General features: G+C 42.5%; 1 protein-coding gene across 5 annotated transcripts; it reads right to left on the bottom strand.

Moving 5' to 3' along the window:
• Positions 1-817: 817 nt before the first annotated feature.
• CASP2 (caspase 2) lies at positions 818-17,210 on the bottom strand. Of its 5 annotated transcripts, XM_084785008.1 has the most exons (12): positions 17,049-17,210; positions 14,724-14,874; positions 14,291-14,458; positions 14,117-14,198; positions 13,487-13,581; positions 13,001-13,177; positions 8,532-8,660; positions 6,490-6,580; positions 6,345-6,405; positions 3,200-3,360; positions 2,941-3,050; positions 818-2,786 (listed from the first exon to the last, which is right to left on the bottom strand). In XM_084785008.1, the coding sequence occupies exons 1-12, from the start codon at positions 17,120-17,122 to the stop codon at positions 2,655-2,657; spliced, it is 1,431 nt and encodes a 476-aa protein (XP_084641134.1). In that variant the 5' UTR covers positions 17,123-17,210; the 3' UTR covers positions 818-2,654. The 5 variants fall into 5 exon arrangements, 4 of the variants coding, with proteins under 4 accessions (XP_084641134.1, XP_084641132.1, XP_084641131.1 ...); XM_084785006.1 differs by lacking the exon at positions 6,345-6,405 and having other exon boundaries at positions 3,200-3,349; positions 13,487-13,560; positions 17,049-17,209; XM_084785005.1 differs by lacking the exon at positions 6,345-6,405 and having other exon boundaries at positions 3,200-3,349; positions 17,049-17,209.
• Positions 17,211-18,149: the final 939 nt, after the last annotated feature.

Raw genomic sequence — 18,149 nt, forward strand, 5'->3', positions numbered from 1 at the left:
CTGTGAATACTTAACTGCTCCAATTTTATACCCACCCTCCCTTGCGCTATTATATGTTGTTTTTCTGTAGTACCCTGGCCAGTCTCCCAGGCTCCCATGCTCCTTTGCTCCCAACGTTCTCACTACCTGCACTCCCCTCTATCTGAAGAAATGCTCCAAACGCTGCTGGTTGGCAGCCGCCTGTCACTCCTCAGCAGCTTTCCTTTTTACTTTCTGATTCTCCAACAGATTTACTGCTTCTCATCAAACCTCTAGCCTACAACTCACACATCTGCTTCTCCATGCATGTACCCCAAGCACTCACTGCTTCCATCTCGTCATGGCCAACCTAGAATTTGATAAACTTTTGTCTTCTTCAAAAAATCTTAAATCTAATTTAGGCTGAATAAAAACTGGAATCCCACTATCCTCTCTACTACTACCCCCTCTCTAGCCTGACCTGCTATTTATGTGATCTTAGTGGACATGCCGCCAATGCTGCATTTCTTTCTTTTTGACAGCTAAAAGTTTCTGCTATTTACTGTCTCTTCTAGGAAGAAAACAGGGGGAAGTGCCCTGTCCCTTACCCTAATAAGCTAGAACTAATCACTTGTTCCTTTATCGTATCTGGACACGAGAAAATCCAGGATTATGTCAACAAAGACAGGCCCACATCTGGCCATACTGAAAGACAGTGGTAGCAAAGTATAAGGGATTTCAGATCTAGGCATGCCTTATGAGAAGGGGGAAAAAAAAAAGACACAGTGTAAAGGGCTAAGGAAATGACATATACAAGACCAAAGATTGAGCATCTACAAAAATAGACACCAGGCACAAGTCAGTAATAAGTATCAACATTTATTTGGCACCTGATGGCAATACAAAATCTTGGCAGTGGAAAGTGTGAAGATTCTACCACTCAAATATATGCATCCTATACTGACCCAAAGGCAGAATTTGGCAGCAAGTCTTCAAACCACCTGTTTCATACAACAAACATTAATTGAGCACCTCAGCTACCATAGGCCTCAAATTTGCTGGGCACTATGGAGATGTAAAGGAAGTTCGTTGTCTCACACGTGATGTCTTCAAATGACTTAAAACAAACAATAAAACAGTGGATAAAAATATCACATTTTAAAAAAAAATCCAAAAAGTACAAATACCAATTAAGCTGCAATAGCAATTTAGAAATTGCTAAAAGGTAGGATCTAACTAGAGTTAGCTGCTTGTCTCCTTTCACTATTTAAGGTATTGGGTATACAATAAGAAAGGAATGCAGTTTCTGCTCTCTTGGGAGCTTTCAGCTTAGGAAGGAAGGTATCAACAAGTGAAATAAGCAAATGTGCCATTACAAACTTCAGTAAGCACAACAGAACAGCAACATGAGTAGTCATGAAGAGTTACAGAAGATTGTTCATGGCCAGCATGGTCAAGAGGGCTCCACTAGACTCAAGAATCAGATACTAAAGAAGAGCTCAGAACACCTGCAACCCCGAGCTGAGGATCTGACTGGGGCTAGAGCATAGTGAGAAGTCATCATTTAATGAGACCCAAGGAAAGGTAAGAATTTGAATTTTAGATGAGGTGTAAGAGGAAGCTAGTGTTCTAAGCAGCGGAGTGACATCATCAGGTATTTTAAAAACCAAAACTACTTTGTTATGTGGAGAATAAATTGGAAGTAAGGCAAAAATGGAAATGCAAGAGAAGGTTTAAAGAATAAGAACGTTTCATAGAAGCAGAGACAAGTGCTTCTAAGTTGGTGGAATATCATGTACGGCATTATTCTCACTAAAGCACAGAGAAACAATGAGAAGGGGAGACACTGCCTCCTGAAAACAACAGAGACTGATGCTGAAGCAGAGGCAGGAGCGAAGTACCGCACTATAGCTTAAGTGGCCAGAAGACACTGCAAAGGAAGGTTTCACTGACTTGGCAGATGGGATGAAAGTAAAGAAGGGGAAAATCGATACAAAGCAAGAAACTTCCTTGAGGGCACACATGAAATATAGTTTAATTGCACAGCAGAAACCACAGTAAGGAAGGAGAGACTTCCTGGTGACAGGTGACAGTGTGAGACATAGTACACTCACCTGTCATTGCATTTTTATGTTGATATGCTCTACAAGGTTTATATCAGTGACAATTCAAATATAGTATGGCCAGGAAAATTTCTGTGACTTCTAATGTCATGGCAGTCAGGCCCTAGGCTCTGTTCAAAGGCAGAGTGCACATAGTACAAAGCAACAAAGGGTAAAGCTGTGGGACGGTAAAGGGTAGGAGATGATCTCTGAGACGCCTTAACTGATATAAAAAAGCAATGACCGAAGTGCCCCTAAGAGCCCTGGGAACAGAAATACCACAAACATTGAGAAACCCACATGCCCTCTTCTCTACAATAATACTGTGTTCACAATGTCATTTTCCAGGCTCTTCTGCTGTAGGCAAATGCCTCTGGCAACAAATCCATTCAGAGCTGGCTCTACAGGGAGAGAGTTCCACACTGGAGGAGCTTTCCTTAAGTCTCCTTAAGATGGAGATGGCCAAAAGGAAACAAGCCTGGGAGAGTCTCATGTCCCTGAGGGGGTTAGTAAAACAAAAACCATCCTGAAGAGAAGGCTCCTTTGTGCCCTCAGTGATCCAGTGGCCTCCAACAGCATGAACGGCAGACGGCATCACGTGGGTGGGTGGCCTGGGAACAGGTAGAGCTGCTGGCACAGAGTACTACAGTACTCAGACATCTCCTTGCATCGGTGGAATTCTGTGCCAGGGGCGTAGCCTTCCCGCTCCTTGATAAGGGCATTCACCTGGGAAGGCAGAACCAATGGTCCAAAGTCTGAGATTACTTTGGCCTCCATTACACAGACCAACCGATGGGTAGATGAATAAAGCTTGCAAGGCAAGAAGAAAGGAGAACACTGGAGACGCAAAGGTTTGAATAGCCAGCTAGGGCTGACTTACCTTAACCAGCATGTCAGCCACGTGCATGTCACATGCTCTTTCAGAGAATACCTGAGTGAGTGCCTCAATGTACCAGGAACCCCGTTTGGTGTTCCGCATAGCAGCATTGCCTACAACCAGAGGTGTGAAGGTCATGGGCAATCCTCACAAAGCCAGACTTCTACCCTCCCAGTATGAAGTAGACCTTAGTACGAAGACAAAACAAAACCCACATCTATGACAGTATAACCTTCTGCAATCATATTGTGTCTCAAAATACCTTTCAGACAAGCATAGCCACATATCATGTCTGAGCGAGTAGGCAGTCTCATCTTTATTAATTCCTCCTTGCCAGCATCACTCTCCTCACATCCTGGGGATTGTGGATGATTCTTTCCATCTTGCTGGTCAACCCCTCGATCTGTCTCATCTGTAAAATGACCAACAGAAGAGATAAAGATGTTATCTTCTCCCATCTTTCATTGATCTGTCACAGGTACACCCAAGTTCCCTATAATCTCCACTGATGAGCTTCCAACCTATGACTAATGAATCAAAAAAATTTCAATTAAAAAAGGCATTACTGTTTAAACACACATCCATTGCTCAAGGGGTAGCTTCTAAAGACCAGACACATGCACCTATAGAGGTCGGAACATAGCCTACTCTACATAAGGGCAAATGTGCCAAATTAAGTACTTCTTGCCAATGGAGTTAACATTAACTTGTTCAATTAGTAATGTACGGAAATAACATTTTTTATTTTGTATTAGACAGTCAAAGTGATACTCAGTCTTGTAAGAAACCAAAAGTCTGCTTACTAGTCATATTCTACACTAAAATTACAACCTCAAACTATGTTTTCCATTAAAAAAAAATGAGACTAAATGTGATCAGAGGCTTTCAAGATGATTTTCACATTTCTGAAACCTTTTCTACTTGCTTATTAAGTCCGTAAGACAAATTAGAGCAGGTGTCCAAGACGTTGAAAAGTTCAAAAAAGGAAAAACTGATTATGTTCTTCTATAAAATGTACAAATAATAAGAGCCTGCTGTTTATTTTAAGGTTAGGCAAATATCATGTCTGAAGAAAGGCATAGAATGACGTGTGTGGATCAGCACGGCAGACTTAAGAGCACACCCTTTCACAGGACTTCTGGAGTGAAATTCTCAAGATGAACTAAGTTTTGAAGAGCTTTGAGTAAAAGGACCAAGATTCATTGACTGAAAAAAGACTTAAGCATTACCCATATACCTTCCAGGCATCATCTACTAAGACGTAGGGACATAGTGAGTTAAAAACAAAGCAGAACAAAATCAAAAGCCAAACCAAAACTATGCTCTTAACAAGCTCACCCTCTAGTTTGGCAGTCAATCATTTTATTTCAAGAAGATTGGCAAGCTCAAAATTTCAGCTTCAGGGCTGGAGAGATGGCTCAGAGGTTAAGAGCACTGGCTGCTCTTCTTAGAGGTCCTGAGTTCAATTCCTGGCACCCACACAGCAGTTCACAACTGTTTGTAACTCCAATTCCAAAGGATCTGATACCCTCTCACAGACATACATGCAAGCAAAACGCCAATGCAAATAAAATAATTTAAAAAAAATTTCAGCTTCAGGTCAAACTTTAATGATTGGATTTTAGACAATGGATAGGGAAATCTAAAAATTGACATTACTCGCGCTCGCAATGTCTTCATTCAGCCTCAGCACTACATATATTTCTGAGGTAGGAAGAAAATGACCATTACTGATCTGTTTTTTTGTTACTACCTTCTAAAGGATCTAGGTCAAGTCCTTCACAGGATGAAAAGCTTACCTCTTGCCTTCAAGTTTCAGGCATATTATTCAATAAATATTATCTACCTTTTCTTCACAGTTGCTTTCTACATTATTATAAGTCTTAGACACAAAGTTCATCTATTGACTCAAAAATTTTAAGTGCTACTGTGTATAAAACAGTGCTTGGGGAAACATCTATGAATGAAAAATGCTTGCCCTCACATGCTCTTTTCTTAGTGCAGCTACCTTCCAGGGTAACTTTCCTGGTAAAATGTGCCATCTTTATTTCATAGATTAAACTCCCCAAACATCTGTTGAAGCTCAAAAATCTCAGCTATGACTAAGGGTTTTTAATTAGCTGGATCAACAGCCTGTGATCAACCACTTCTAATTCCATCACTTATAGAGATGGTTAGCAATTTCCATCTGAGCAGTGTAAATCTGTGATACACTGGGGGCACATGGACAGACAGACACACATACACACAACACTGTGGCACAGTGTATAGCTACAGTGTATTTTTTAATCCTGTGTTTGTCATGTGCACCATCCCTTTTCTGGGAAAGAATTTTCTCCATACCTGTATAAAGCATGTATCCACAGTCCAGGTTAAGCCTTTCCCTATCCATAAAAATCTCTTCAAATGACCTTCAGATAAAATGATCTATTATTACCGTGTTCCTGTTACTTGTACAGTTGCTGGGACACAAACTTGACCTCTGCATGTGAACTAACCTCAAGTTGGTCCATATATACATGCTTTTATTTCCTGAGTAATCCATACACTACTTAGACATACTTATAGATTTTCTTCTGCCCCTGTGATAGCATTTACTGTCCCTGCAGGGTCGTAAAATACACTCTGTGGTGGCACAGAGGGAAACACAAGCATCTGCATGTTTGGATAACAGGAACTTTAACACAAACTGCAAGGCCTTGGAAGAAGCTGACCATACTGTAGCAGCCATGGCTGGTTTTCTTTCTAGATTTACCATGAAAGCTCTTAGGTGCACATTCCATTAGTCATCATAACAGCTTTAAAAAGTTTTATATAATGACAACCCACAGTTTATAAGAAGAAAACGAAGTAGAGGGACATAAAACAACTTTTCTAACTTCACATAATTATTAAGCAGTGGAGTCACAATCTGGTCCCAAATTTAGACTCGTAATTACTAGTGTTTTCCTCTAGATGAGAAGGAGGCCTGTGTGTCTTCGGAGCCATATGTTACACAGGCGTGGCTCTTAAAGGGGTAGAAGAGACTGCATGCAAGAAAGAGGAGCATGAAGTAGCGCAGGAAAGTCCGAGGAGACACGAGTTCGGTGCTGCTCTCCTGCAAGCTCCAAGAATGGTAGAGAAAGGAGGCAAGCGCATGGGAGCGTGAACACGGCAAAAAGCGAAAATGTTAGGTGAGTCAGAGAAGGAAGATTTGGAAGAGATAAGCAGAAGTCCTTAACTGGAATGAGAAAGAATTAAAAAATTCATTGCAGTTAATAAGCAGAGAAGAGCCCAAGTTCTTAGGAAAGGGCAGACACTGATAAAGAGATCCCTGAGAGCAGGGTATGGAGGTGTAAGGAGCTATCAGACTGAGAGCCATGGGCTGCCCAAGTCCTAGCACACCCCATGCATTGGGAGACACTTACAGAGCAAGAGAGGCGGTGGCAGCAGTGAACAGAAGGAGGTGCCCAAGGGATCCAATAGCACCTGAGAGGAGCAAACAGGAAAGTGAGAGCTGGTGGAGGCTGCCCAGGAGCCACCACCCAGAGGCTGGTTTGCCAGGGCACTCACCTCCACGACATGCTTGGATGAAGAACATTTTCGGCTTGTTCTGTAGACTTGGACAGTTAGCATTGTCAAAAAGTCGAAAAACCTCTTGGAGCTACCAGAAACAAATAAGGGAGAGGGGAGTTAGGTAGCCAGTGAGCCCCCTGGAGGCCTAACGCATACACAGGCAGCCATCATCTGAAAGGTGGGGTGACGGCTAATCCTGACTAGCTCACAATTCCTTAGGAGACACACTGTGGTATGCCTGTGAGGGCATGCGATTTCCAGAAAGAACTGACTGAGTAGGAAACACGTGGAGCTGAGACGTAAAGAAGGGGCTGGGGCACAGAAAGCCACATATGCCAGCATCTCTTCTTTTACGCTGCATGATGTACACAAATGCAGGTGCGCAGCCTTGAGCTCCTGTCTCCACAGCAGAGCTCGCTTCCTTGCTACAATCGATTATACCCTCAACAGGAGCCAAAACAAACTGTTCCCTCCTTACGCTGCTTATTAAGTATTTGGTCTTAGCCCAAGAAAACGAATAGTGAAAACCAGTGCCAGCGTGGGGTTACTACAGTGATAAACCTTCCCATGTGTTCAGAGGCAGTTGAAAAGTAGTTTGTTGGAGGAATGCAGAAGAATCAGAAAGCCCTAAAGCGCTGTGAGCTGGCCTTCAAGGGCCATTTTAGTGAGATTGTAAGAGACTGATGTGTTAAGAGAGATGAGAACATAGGCAAGGCTCAAGAGAGCACAGAATGGAACAAAGACTCAAAGGAGAACTCGGCTTGTGTTCCACTCTGCTGAGGAACATGGATACAATCTGCCTGTACTCTGAAAACTTGAGGTTGAATTTAAATAATGACTTACTTTGTTTAGCCGCAGATATTTTAGCATAATGTTCAGTCTGTGTGACATGGTTATTGCTCACTAAATTTACCCACATTTACTGTGAGTCAAATGTACAGCATAAACATATAAAAATGCAATTTCATGAAGAAAACTCTTGAGCTTGGTTAAAATTAAGGGCAGGGTGGAAGTTCTTTTTTTTTTTTTTTAACCAGAACCCCTCAGACTCTCAGGTGTCAAAGGTCCTGGGGTACATGTCCTCAAGGATGACTGGAATCCAGTAATAGACATCATGGGAGAGAGTTCTATTAGAGCCATTAGGGCAAAGTTAGAACTCTGCACTTGATCACAGGAAAGGTGTTTGGAGGAAAGATCCCAACCAAGAGTTCCAGGGTTGAGGGTACAAATTCATACAGAACAGTGTACCTGGAAAACAAAACAATCCTTAGGTGTACCCTGCTGGATAAAGGTTTCCCAGCGAAGTATTTTCCAAGGTTTAGCTAATATCTAATTATAGGAAACAGACTTCTAATATTTTTCTATGAGTATTCTTCAGCACAGACATGTAAGACTGGTAATTTTTAGACTGTACTGTTAGAATGTTTGATTTTTTAAAAATTATTTTTGAATTGCTGGGTTGAGGTTCATTAAAAAAACTATTAAATGAATTTTGGTTTGGGACTGGGACAGCTTTTCCAACAATTTCTGTAATAGCCAAAAACGTCTATCTGCCATTTTGTTTTTGTTGTTTTATTTGTTTTTATTTTTTGAGATAGGGTTTCTCTGTGTTATCTTGGCTATCCTGAATTCGCTTTGTAGACCAGGCTGGCCTTGAACTCTCAGTGATCCACTTGCCTCTGCCTCCCAAGTGCTGGGATTAAAGGCGTGCTGCCATTTTATGTTACACACTCATGTGAAGCAGTGTTCTTAGCACTGATTATAAAATAAAAAAAACTGGCCAACTCTGAAAAACACTGAAGATACTGTATGTCCAGCAGTATTAAATATTCAGTTGACATGATTTAACAAAGCACTTTACATCCACACTGCCACAGTGGACTGTATCCCTTCAAACCATGAGCCAAAGTAACGCCTCCTTTTAAGAAGCATCTTGTCAGGTATTTGGTCACATCAAGGAAAAACTTGCTGATACAGACGGACAGCAGGATATAGAATGGTCTATTTTCAATGCTCAGTTTCTATAAAATTATACACACCTGGAGCAGTTTGCCATCCACACCGTAGATGCCGCCTTCCACACCATGGGAGAGGAGTGCCACAATGCAGGAGTCTGTGACCCGGTGTGCAGGCAACTGTGCAAAATTCTGAAGTTTCTCTTGCATTTCCTAGAAGACAGAGACATCTGTTAGTATTGTCCACAGCAGTTATTATCTACGTAAACATTAACCTCTGGCTTGTTTGAAGGAAATCCTAGCTACTGGAAGATAAAAATGTTTTCCTATATATTCCTGTGATCACTGATAGGGCACAAACTTTCTGAAAGGCTGAAAAATACTATGTATGCACTCACAAGAAAAATGCACATGACTTTAGACATCAAACTCTGAATGTGGATTTAGGTAAGAACTCACGTATTAGACTGAATTACTAAGGCAGCTACATGGTGTGTGTGGATAACTCAGTAGGTACAGTGCTTGCCATTACAGTCTGAGGCTCAGCGTTAGGATCCCAGAACATGAATAATACTGGATGAGCATATGGGCTTGCCTGTAATTCTAACACCTAAAAGGCAGAGATAGAGTAATTCCTAGAATAAGCTGGCTAGCTACACGTCATACTAGCAGGCTCCTGGTTCAACTGAGGTACCTTGCTTCAGCAAGTAAGGTAGCAAGCTATTAGAACTCCTGATGTCAACCCTACACACACACACACATACCAGAACACACATACACACGCATTAAAAAAAGTTACCCTGAGTGTATCAACTCTGACTCATTACCAGACCTTCAGCCTTATACATTAGTGGCCCAAGGGAGACAGTTCTTTCTCAGCTACAAAAGCATAAACTGCTCTGTGACACCGAATTAAAAGTCTCAAGATTGGGGTTTGGAGAGTTGGCTCAGAGGTTAAGAGCACTGGTTTCAAGAGGTCCTGAGTTCAATTCCTAGCAATCACATGTTTGTTGGCTCATAACCATCTATAATGATGAAATCTGGTGCCCTCTTCTGGTGGACAGGCATACATGCAGGCAGGATGTTGTATACACAATACATACATGAATTAAAAAAAAAAAAGGCTCAAGACTGTGGAGAGCAGCAGGACTTGTCTAGTGTCTGTCTGGATTCAAATGTTCCAGAATGATGCTTGCATAAAGCCCCTTTCTTAGGAGAAGGGGACTTCATATATGGCTCTGGTCATATCCATTTAGTTGGGAAACCTGACTCAACGTATTAAAACAAGCTATTTGGTCTCTCCAACTTCTAACTTTCACTTTATAAGAAAATCATTACAAGTAAATTTTCTCTTAGTTTGTGAAGGCTAAACGGAATATCGCAAAGAAAGAACTTACTGTCTCTCACATGTGCTCCAATGATCCTCCATTATTATAGTAAACATATCTGATGGAGTAATAATGTCAACATTTGTTCAGAGAAACCTATTACTGCTCAACTTGGGTTCCAACTTAATTTTATCTCCACTAGTTTGAGGTCCAGTAGGAGCCTTCTTTCTTACTTGCAATGGACAGAGAGAAAATAAATCATTATGTCCATTCATTTACTACAAATTTGAAGGAAATGTAATGAAGATGAACTTGCTCTAGGCAGAAATGTCATAGCACACAAGCCTCACATTTACCATCCTTTCCACTCTCAAAAAGCAGCTCATTGGTGCATGTGTTGGAGCTTCTAAAGGTGTAGAGTTTCCCAAAGTATCAACTGCAGCAGCACTCAGAATTTGTGCAAAATATGAATGTCTGAGCTTCAACAAATTGTTTTAATAAAACCTCTAATTCTGGCATTTAAAAATTTAGGACTTGCTTAGAAATATCTGGGTTTGTTTTTTCAAAGACAGGGTCTTACTATGTAGCTAACGCTAACCCAGAACTTACCAGGCAGCCCATGGTCTCCTGGAACTCTTAGACTTCCTGCCTTAGTCTAAGCTAGTACAGAGGGGACAAATACTTATCATCATACCTGGCCTATCTGGGTACTTCTGCTGGTATACTCTGTAATATAACCAGAGATGGTGAAATTGGTTTTGGTGAAAAAGCAGAGATATTTTCTAGGCAAGCAGAAATAAGCCATAACATAGTATTTGTTTATAAAATATATAATTTCAAGAGAATGAGTAAATGTTCTAGATGCCAGTTAAAAGCTAATTTTGCTTAAGAATGAAATAAAAACTATACACACACACACACAATTTTATATGTAAGATGTTATTTAATGTCCTGATTATTATATCAGTAAATAGGTGGACAATAAAGCTAAGAACATACATACTTGGTAACTGAATATAAAATAAATCATAACAAATGTAGAATAATTATTTGTGTAGATTTTTCCACAAGCAACATAACTTAAAATAGGATCTGTATTTATTTATTTATTTTTTATAAAAGTATTACTATAAATAGAGTTTGTAGCTCTTGAGTATGTTATGGCTGGGGGCTGGAGGCAGTATGAAGAGTATAAATAAATGCACAGCTGTACAGATAGCTGCATTTTCCAGGGACAACCCATGGACTGTTCTTACACTCTCCTAGTCATCTGTAGCCCAAATGCAAATTACAAAGCAATAGCATGTGGTGAGAGTAAAATTTACCACCTTAGAACACACCTCCATTTCCTAATGTGCAAAACTGTGATTCAAGAGTCAAGTTACATCCTGAGGTAGACATCACACACATTTGATGACAGACACTGAATACATAACTGAGGGGTAAGAACATGAATTAGTGTTCTCTTCAAGGATTACAATTAATTATACTATTTTCTATTCAAAGGGAATTATTATAGTGAAAAGGATTGGTAATGATACAAAAGAGGATTTTAGGTCTCTTGTTTGTTTCTCTGCGGCCACATAACCATATAATAAAAATGTAGACTTCAGAGAAGCCCAAGAGGAAGAGGGCATTCTGTACGGTATTTACAGCAACCACCTGCCTTCAGATGTGTTCACATCATTCCTGCAATGCTTCCTTTGTCTACCTGGTCTCTCCTTTAGGAGCTCTGTAAGGTCGACCAGCTCTATTTACTCTCCTGACCTCGTTTACTCAGGTGGTTTCTGTTCTCATTCTATAAGAAAAGCTCCACCTCTATTAGTGATACGGGTGCTAAGAGCGCTGTCCATATCAATCCCTGAATTCAGAACCACAGTAATTTGGTGTGTGTGTGTGTGTGTGTGTGTGTGTGTGTGTGTGTGTGTGTGTGTTAGTGTTAGCAGCCCTCAAATTATAAGGTGATTAAAATTTAGCTTTACTGCAATTCAAGTGACAGAACAACTTGGGAACGGGAATTCAAAAGCCACTGGATCTACCTTAGATACAGCCTATACAGAAATGGTCCGTAGAGGTACATGGACTCTTCCAGTCTCCTGAATATCTCAAGAGACAAAAACAATATAAAACCAAACCTAAAACAAAACAAAAGCTCAGCATTTTCAAGTATATTCGAGACATAGAATTGAATCCTTTACCAGGGCATCTAAGATCCAATGTCAACAACATACAATTTAGAAAACCATGATGTAACAGTTTCTTAGAAAAATACAAGGAACGGACAGATCATACCCATAGAAAACAAACAGCACAAAGCTGGTTAAGTGAATTCAGGGTTTTGCACACACTAGGAAAATGTTCTAACCACTAAGCCACAACCTCAAGCCCCAGCCATGGCTTTGAAGCAAGAATGGACCTATTTTAAGTGGGCAATTATGGGCAAGCTGGCAAGAGTACCAGGTCAAGAATGGCACTGAGGCATGTACTGATGAAACTGGCCACACCCAAAGTGTAGCAAATATATAATTATTCTCACAGAAGTGGGACAGCCAAGATGACCACAACAAACTCTCAACACAAAACATGGATCCTCTACCTCAAGGGGCTAAAGAGGATCTTTTTTGTTGTTGTTGGAGACAGGGTCTCATGTAGCTCTGGCTGCCCTTCAAATTACTATGTAAAGTAGGCTGGTCTTGAACTTTAATTCCTGATCCACCAGCGATGCTCAGAAACAAGTCAGTGTGGAACAACTCACAAAAAAATGCTTCACGTGTGGGACTTGTCCAGAAGCAACCTACCCTGAAATGATCCAACACCGACTTAAACTATCTCTGAATAGTATTCACATATATCCTTCTACTCGCAAGAACTGAATTTGCCCAAAAGTACTGATTTAAACAATTGCTGAGCTCTTAAGCAATGGTGTCAACCATGAAGTAAATGCCCATGTAGCCCGATTTATAAATAGCCTTTCGGAGTTTATTTGGATGCATCTTAGTGTCTCATCACTTCCTGAGTGACTGAGAGTCAAGTTTCTTGAACATATAAATGTGGGAACCCAGCCCTGAACTATTATAACTCCATGAAAGCACAGTTACCCTGGGACAGCAATGCTCAGGCTGGCCCTCCTTCCTTTTACTAGATTGCAGGAAGCAGCACAGCAGAGCAAGTGAGAAACGTGCAGCCCACCCCTGGTTTACATGCCAGGTTTCCAGCCTCGGCTACCTGTGCAGTCTGGTCATGTAGAACATGGACGTTGTAGCCCAAAAGCTTGAAGAGGGTAACTAGAGTACTGTGGTCCACATCCCCTCCAGAGCGAAATTCCAGGTCTTTCTCTCCAGTGAAGTGCACATTACTCAATACCAGTGCCAAGCCACGAGGCTGAGACTGCAACCTATAGGCCTAGAAGGAGGAAGCCAATTAGACCATGAGCTTCTTGATGACAGGCACTGCGGTTACCCTATGAGATCAAGCATTTCAAAACACACCCCCGAAACATCAACCCTTATCTGCAAAACAGACAACAGCAACCCCCCAAACCAAGCCCTCTGATTTACCACACCTGGCAAAAAGGAAAAGCCAGAGAAGGCATCAGTGAGCAACGACTTTCTGGCAAGGGAGAAGGCAGCAAGGAAACATGTAAACTAGGTTCAGAAGAACTGGACAAGTTTCTCACTCCCCGATTTTCTTCCTGAAATTATGCAAACTCACCAGCTGGTAGTGTGCCTGATAAAACTCAGGAGTGCACGGCTTCACCTGAAGGCAGGGAGGACCATCACCGTTATCTAAAGAGTGTTCCAGAGTATCTGTGGTAAGGAGAATGCCAAAGGCTAGTACATATTTCAGCACTGCTCCTATAACCGAGGTTTGACATGCTTATTCCCCCAACAAGCAAGCTCCACGCTGGCACGGACCCTGTTGGCGTCTGTTTATCACTGGGCCCCCTACTCGTGGCTTCAAATCGGAGAGACTCAATCTGCTGAATGATTGAAAGGGCTTCTGAAACAAGCCTGCTTCTAATCAACTCAGTACAGGCCAGGAGCCCTGGATGTAGCCTTTTCTTACTTGACTTGAAAGAGAAGACAACTCAAATCATATATAGTAAATCTGATTTTCCACCTGAATACACTGTACAAAAATCCAATTATGAAGAATACTACCTATGATCGAGGGATATGGGTCCAATTTATATCTCTTCTCACCTGTCCTGCTAGCCTTTCAGAAATTTTCAAAGAATTCTTCCTATCCTGAAATATGCCACACCTTTAGGGAAAAGTCAGATACCAGTCAAAAAGCAGGTAAGTCAATGTGGGATGTTCCCTTTGTCCTATAAACTCTCACCTGTGGATAGGCGGAGCTGCTTTTGAGGCGGGCAGGACTCACACACTGAGAAAGGGAGACTTGTGTCATAGTCACAGCTCAACTGCAAGAAATCAAGACTCACCATGAAAGACCACTCTTTATCTTTTCTAATCAAACTAGCCCATCCCAAGGTAGAGTTGTAGGGCTTCTTACCGGTGGGAGTGCATGCTGAATATCAGAGAGGGTTGTGAGCAGCAGGTCTTCCAGGTGGCCCTGCCTGGTCTCCCGCAGGGCCTCACAGAAGGCATCAAACGCCTGGGGTCCTCTCTTTGGCAGCAGGTTGAGGAGTTCCACATTCTGGCTAAAGCTGCCCCCTTTGGCCTATGCACAGGGATAAAACATTTAAATTGTATTTTCTTATCTAGTTACAATGTTATTTTTCCATATGAGTTTCTTAGCAGTATTCTTATTCCTCTTGAGAATTCCTTTTTTAAGAATGAGAATGCATAGGTGAGACTTTCTGTCAACTTCTCAAAGCTCAGAAGGGAATTCCATCTCCTCAACCAGGGAGCACATCCTTCTCAGTCTTTCTCTGCCCGCCACGCCCCCCCCCTTGCTTCTGGGAGCCTCGTTCCCCTCCAGATACCTGGATGAGCTCCCTCATTTCCAAAGTGATGATGTCCTTTTCTAGGAGATGTTCTAACAGTTCGCTCAGCAACAACTGTTTGGCCAGCACTACTCGGTTCTTTTTCAGGGTTTCCTGATGGTCAGGATGCATACCACACACTGCCAATATCCTACAGAAAGAAAGCAGTCAGAGGGACTGTCAGGTATAAGCTTGGACACGGAAAAGGGGAAGAGACGTGGGTAAGAACAAAATGGACTTAGAAGCAAGATAAGGTGTATTTTGTTAAATCTGTTTAAATCAAAATATACTAAGCAGTAACATACTAACCCTAAGCAAATAAAGTATAATTCTCTAGAGAATGTTTATATCACCCTATGTGAGATAATGATCTGACCAGGAGAGGAAAGACTTATCTTGGCCAAGTCAATATAATAAAGCACAAACAACCAAGAGAAGAAACACTCCTCCGACAGACAAGCTCTAATGTTCGGAAAACATGATATAACGGTACTTTAAAAACTAACCTATGATGAAAATGATCTTAAGGCAGGAATAAAGTAATAAAAAACCTAAGCTGACAGCCATGCTTTTAACACACACACACACACACACACACACACAATTGCTCTAGACTCCTCACATCATTATATCAAAAAATATTTTACATTTCCTCAATAACGTAATACTAAAAAATGTTCGAGAAATGGGTAAGTAGAAACTCAACAGAAGCCACAGTAGATAGACAGCAATGGTGAACATACTGTAACTTGTAATCACAAGATAGTGCCAGCAATGGTGAAATTATTTTGATAATTTAGTTTATCAGCATTAGCTGTTTTTATTTTTATTTTTTAAAGATTCCCTAGTTTAGATCTCAACTTTGGAAAGAGACCTGCTTATACTCATGAATAAGAGAATTCCATTTCCAACGTACGCCCTTTATTTGCACAATGCATATAAACCCAGATATCCAGTTTGTTCAGTATGAGACAATGCTTATGGTCTGACGGAAGTGGAAGTGATAGTGGAAAATAGGTTCACTTTATACATCAAAATAAATACTTAGATGAATCCTGATTTCAATGTGGGTAAAATACAGGGGAACAAATAAGCATCTTCAATCAATGAAAGATCATACACTTGTTGAAGGTCCCTAGTTTAAAATAAGTCCTTTAAGTTGACAGATGGAAAAACAGGGTCTAGGAAAATTGCATTAGAAGAGGTATTAAGGTAAGAGGAAGTATTGGGAATGCACCAGCTATCTCAAAACTCACTAGAACCTGCTACAATAACACTTACTTGAATGTAAAACCAGTTAAGGATCACCTTACAAGACAATACAGTAAAGAGGCTAAATATAAAGTCTAGTGAAAATAAAATCAATACTGCAGCTGTTGGCTGGGTATAATATCTTAGGTGCATCATGAGCATTCATTTCTTAAAAGGCCGCCTTCTCTTAACTTCCACACTACTCTCTCCAGGTCTCACCAGCCTCTGGTTTCCTTTATAGAGGGCATTCGACCTTTCCTCCACCACCCCCACCCCTTTGATAGGACTAGGTCTCACCCAGTGTCATAGACCAAACTGGTCTTGAGTTTCCCATCCTCTTGCCTCAGGCACCAGGGTGCCAGGATTACAGCCTCAAGTTCCGAACCAGTCACCAGTTTTTATCCAAAGCACCACCCGCTCCACATACCTGCTGCTTCATTTCAAAGTACCAGAAGAGGCTTAAATATGAACTTTCCCAAAGTTTCCAGTTACCTGGGATTTTTAGGACACCATGTAAGTGGGAATGGAGGAAAACACTAAGAGGGCTCTAACACTTTGATTCTGTGTCCTTTGAAGCTTCCCGTTTCTAAGTTAATGCTACAGGTTTGGACAGGAAACGTTAAATTGCGTCCTCCTGTGCAATGTTTGCGTTGATACTGACTGAGGATGAGGCGGAGAAAGGGGAACCATCTAGTCCTCTCAAGGATTCAAATCCCCCAAACCTGTGTAGAATTCTCTGGCAAACATCTATTACATGTAAAGCAGTGCAGGGCACGAGATAAAATTCAATCCAAATCAAAGCGCTCCAGGCCGAGCCGCGAAATCTGCAGACGGTCTTCCTTGTTTTTTAGAGAGAAGAGTGTTAAGTCCTCAGACGAGAACTGGAAGGAAAAATCTGAGCATCTTTTTGCAGGGACGCTGCAGGCGAGGTCCAGCGGAGTTGACAAGACCCCACTCTGGTACTGACTCCCCGGCGCTGGACAAAGAGAGGCTACCGCAGGCTCTGCCCACGCGGGACCAGGCCAAGAAGCCGAGCCACTCGCCCGGTGGCCTCCCGCGCCCTGCTCTCCTCACCTGCTCCTTCTGTCAGCCGCCATCAGCCCCTTCCTGTGCAGAGTGGACTGCGACCTCCCGCTCGGCGCCGCCATTTCCAGCCCTTTCCCCGGGATTCACACGGACCACCCACAAAACAAACAAATGCTTGGCCACGCCAGCCCCCGCATCCCTCCCCCCTCCTCCCACCCGCGCCGCACCGCGCCTGCGCACGGCCCCGCCCCGACGCCAGCAGGCCACGCCTCCGCTGGGCATGCGCAAGCGCACACTGCTCGCCGGGGTCCGCACAATCCAATGGGAAGAGAAGAGGGTCTGGGAGGAACGGGAAGGGGCGGGAAAAGAACGAGGCCTCTCCTACCCGGGGACCTGATTGGCTAACGATTCCCGCGGAAACCTCAGCCCCCTCCTCTAGTACCTCCCGCCGCTCTGCAGTAACTACTAAGAGCCCGAAGGGGCTGGGCTTCGCTTGGTTTCATTGTTAGTCTTGAACTTCCAGGGCCAGGGTGTAGAGAAGATGGAAAGCACTAGAAGGCGCTCTTCTCCCAGGCTTGGGGGCGCTCCGGTCACACGTCTCCTACCCTAAGTGGCCACCCATTTTGTTCCTTATCTGCTAGTTGTCCCAAGACAAAGCTATAAAGCAATGTGATTGCCTAGCTTGTACTGAAAACAGTAGGCACTGGAATTAGTATTTGATATAAGAGTTATTTTCATGTTTTTACTAGCATCCTGCTCTTGTGCGAACTGTTCGGCTCCTCCTCACCCTTTGGATCTCTCACTATCCTGGTAGGTAATAACCCACCAGAAATCTTAGCGAGGCTTGGTGTCTGGGATAGATAACACACAGTTGTTACTCAGAGGTACCGCTTCAGATTCTGTTGATCACTTATCTCTCTCATCTTCCACTTTTCTCTGGAAATGCTGGTGGGCTCCAGATATTCGAAGAGAATCCAAGTGTGCCTGTATCTCAACTGGGAAGGGCTTGCCATAGCTCGACTCCCCGCTGATTTCAAGGACCCTCCCGCCCCCCCGCCCCCCCGCCCCCGTTTGTGATGTCCGGACGACAAAAACCAGTTTCTGATTTAGTAGATATTAGGGAATGGCAGGCAAATGAGCAGAGAGATG

The sequence above is a fragment of the Acomys minous genome, assembly GCF_964271855.1.
Source record: "Acomys minous genome assembly, chromosome: 6".
NCBI classification, from domain to species: Eukaryota; Metazoa; Chordata; class Mammalia; order Rodentia; family Muridae; genus Acomys; species Acomys minous.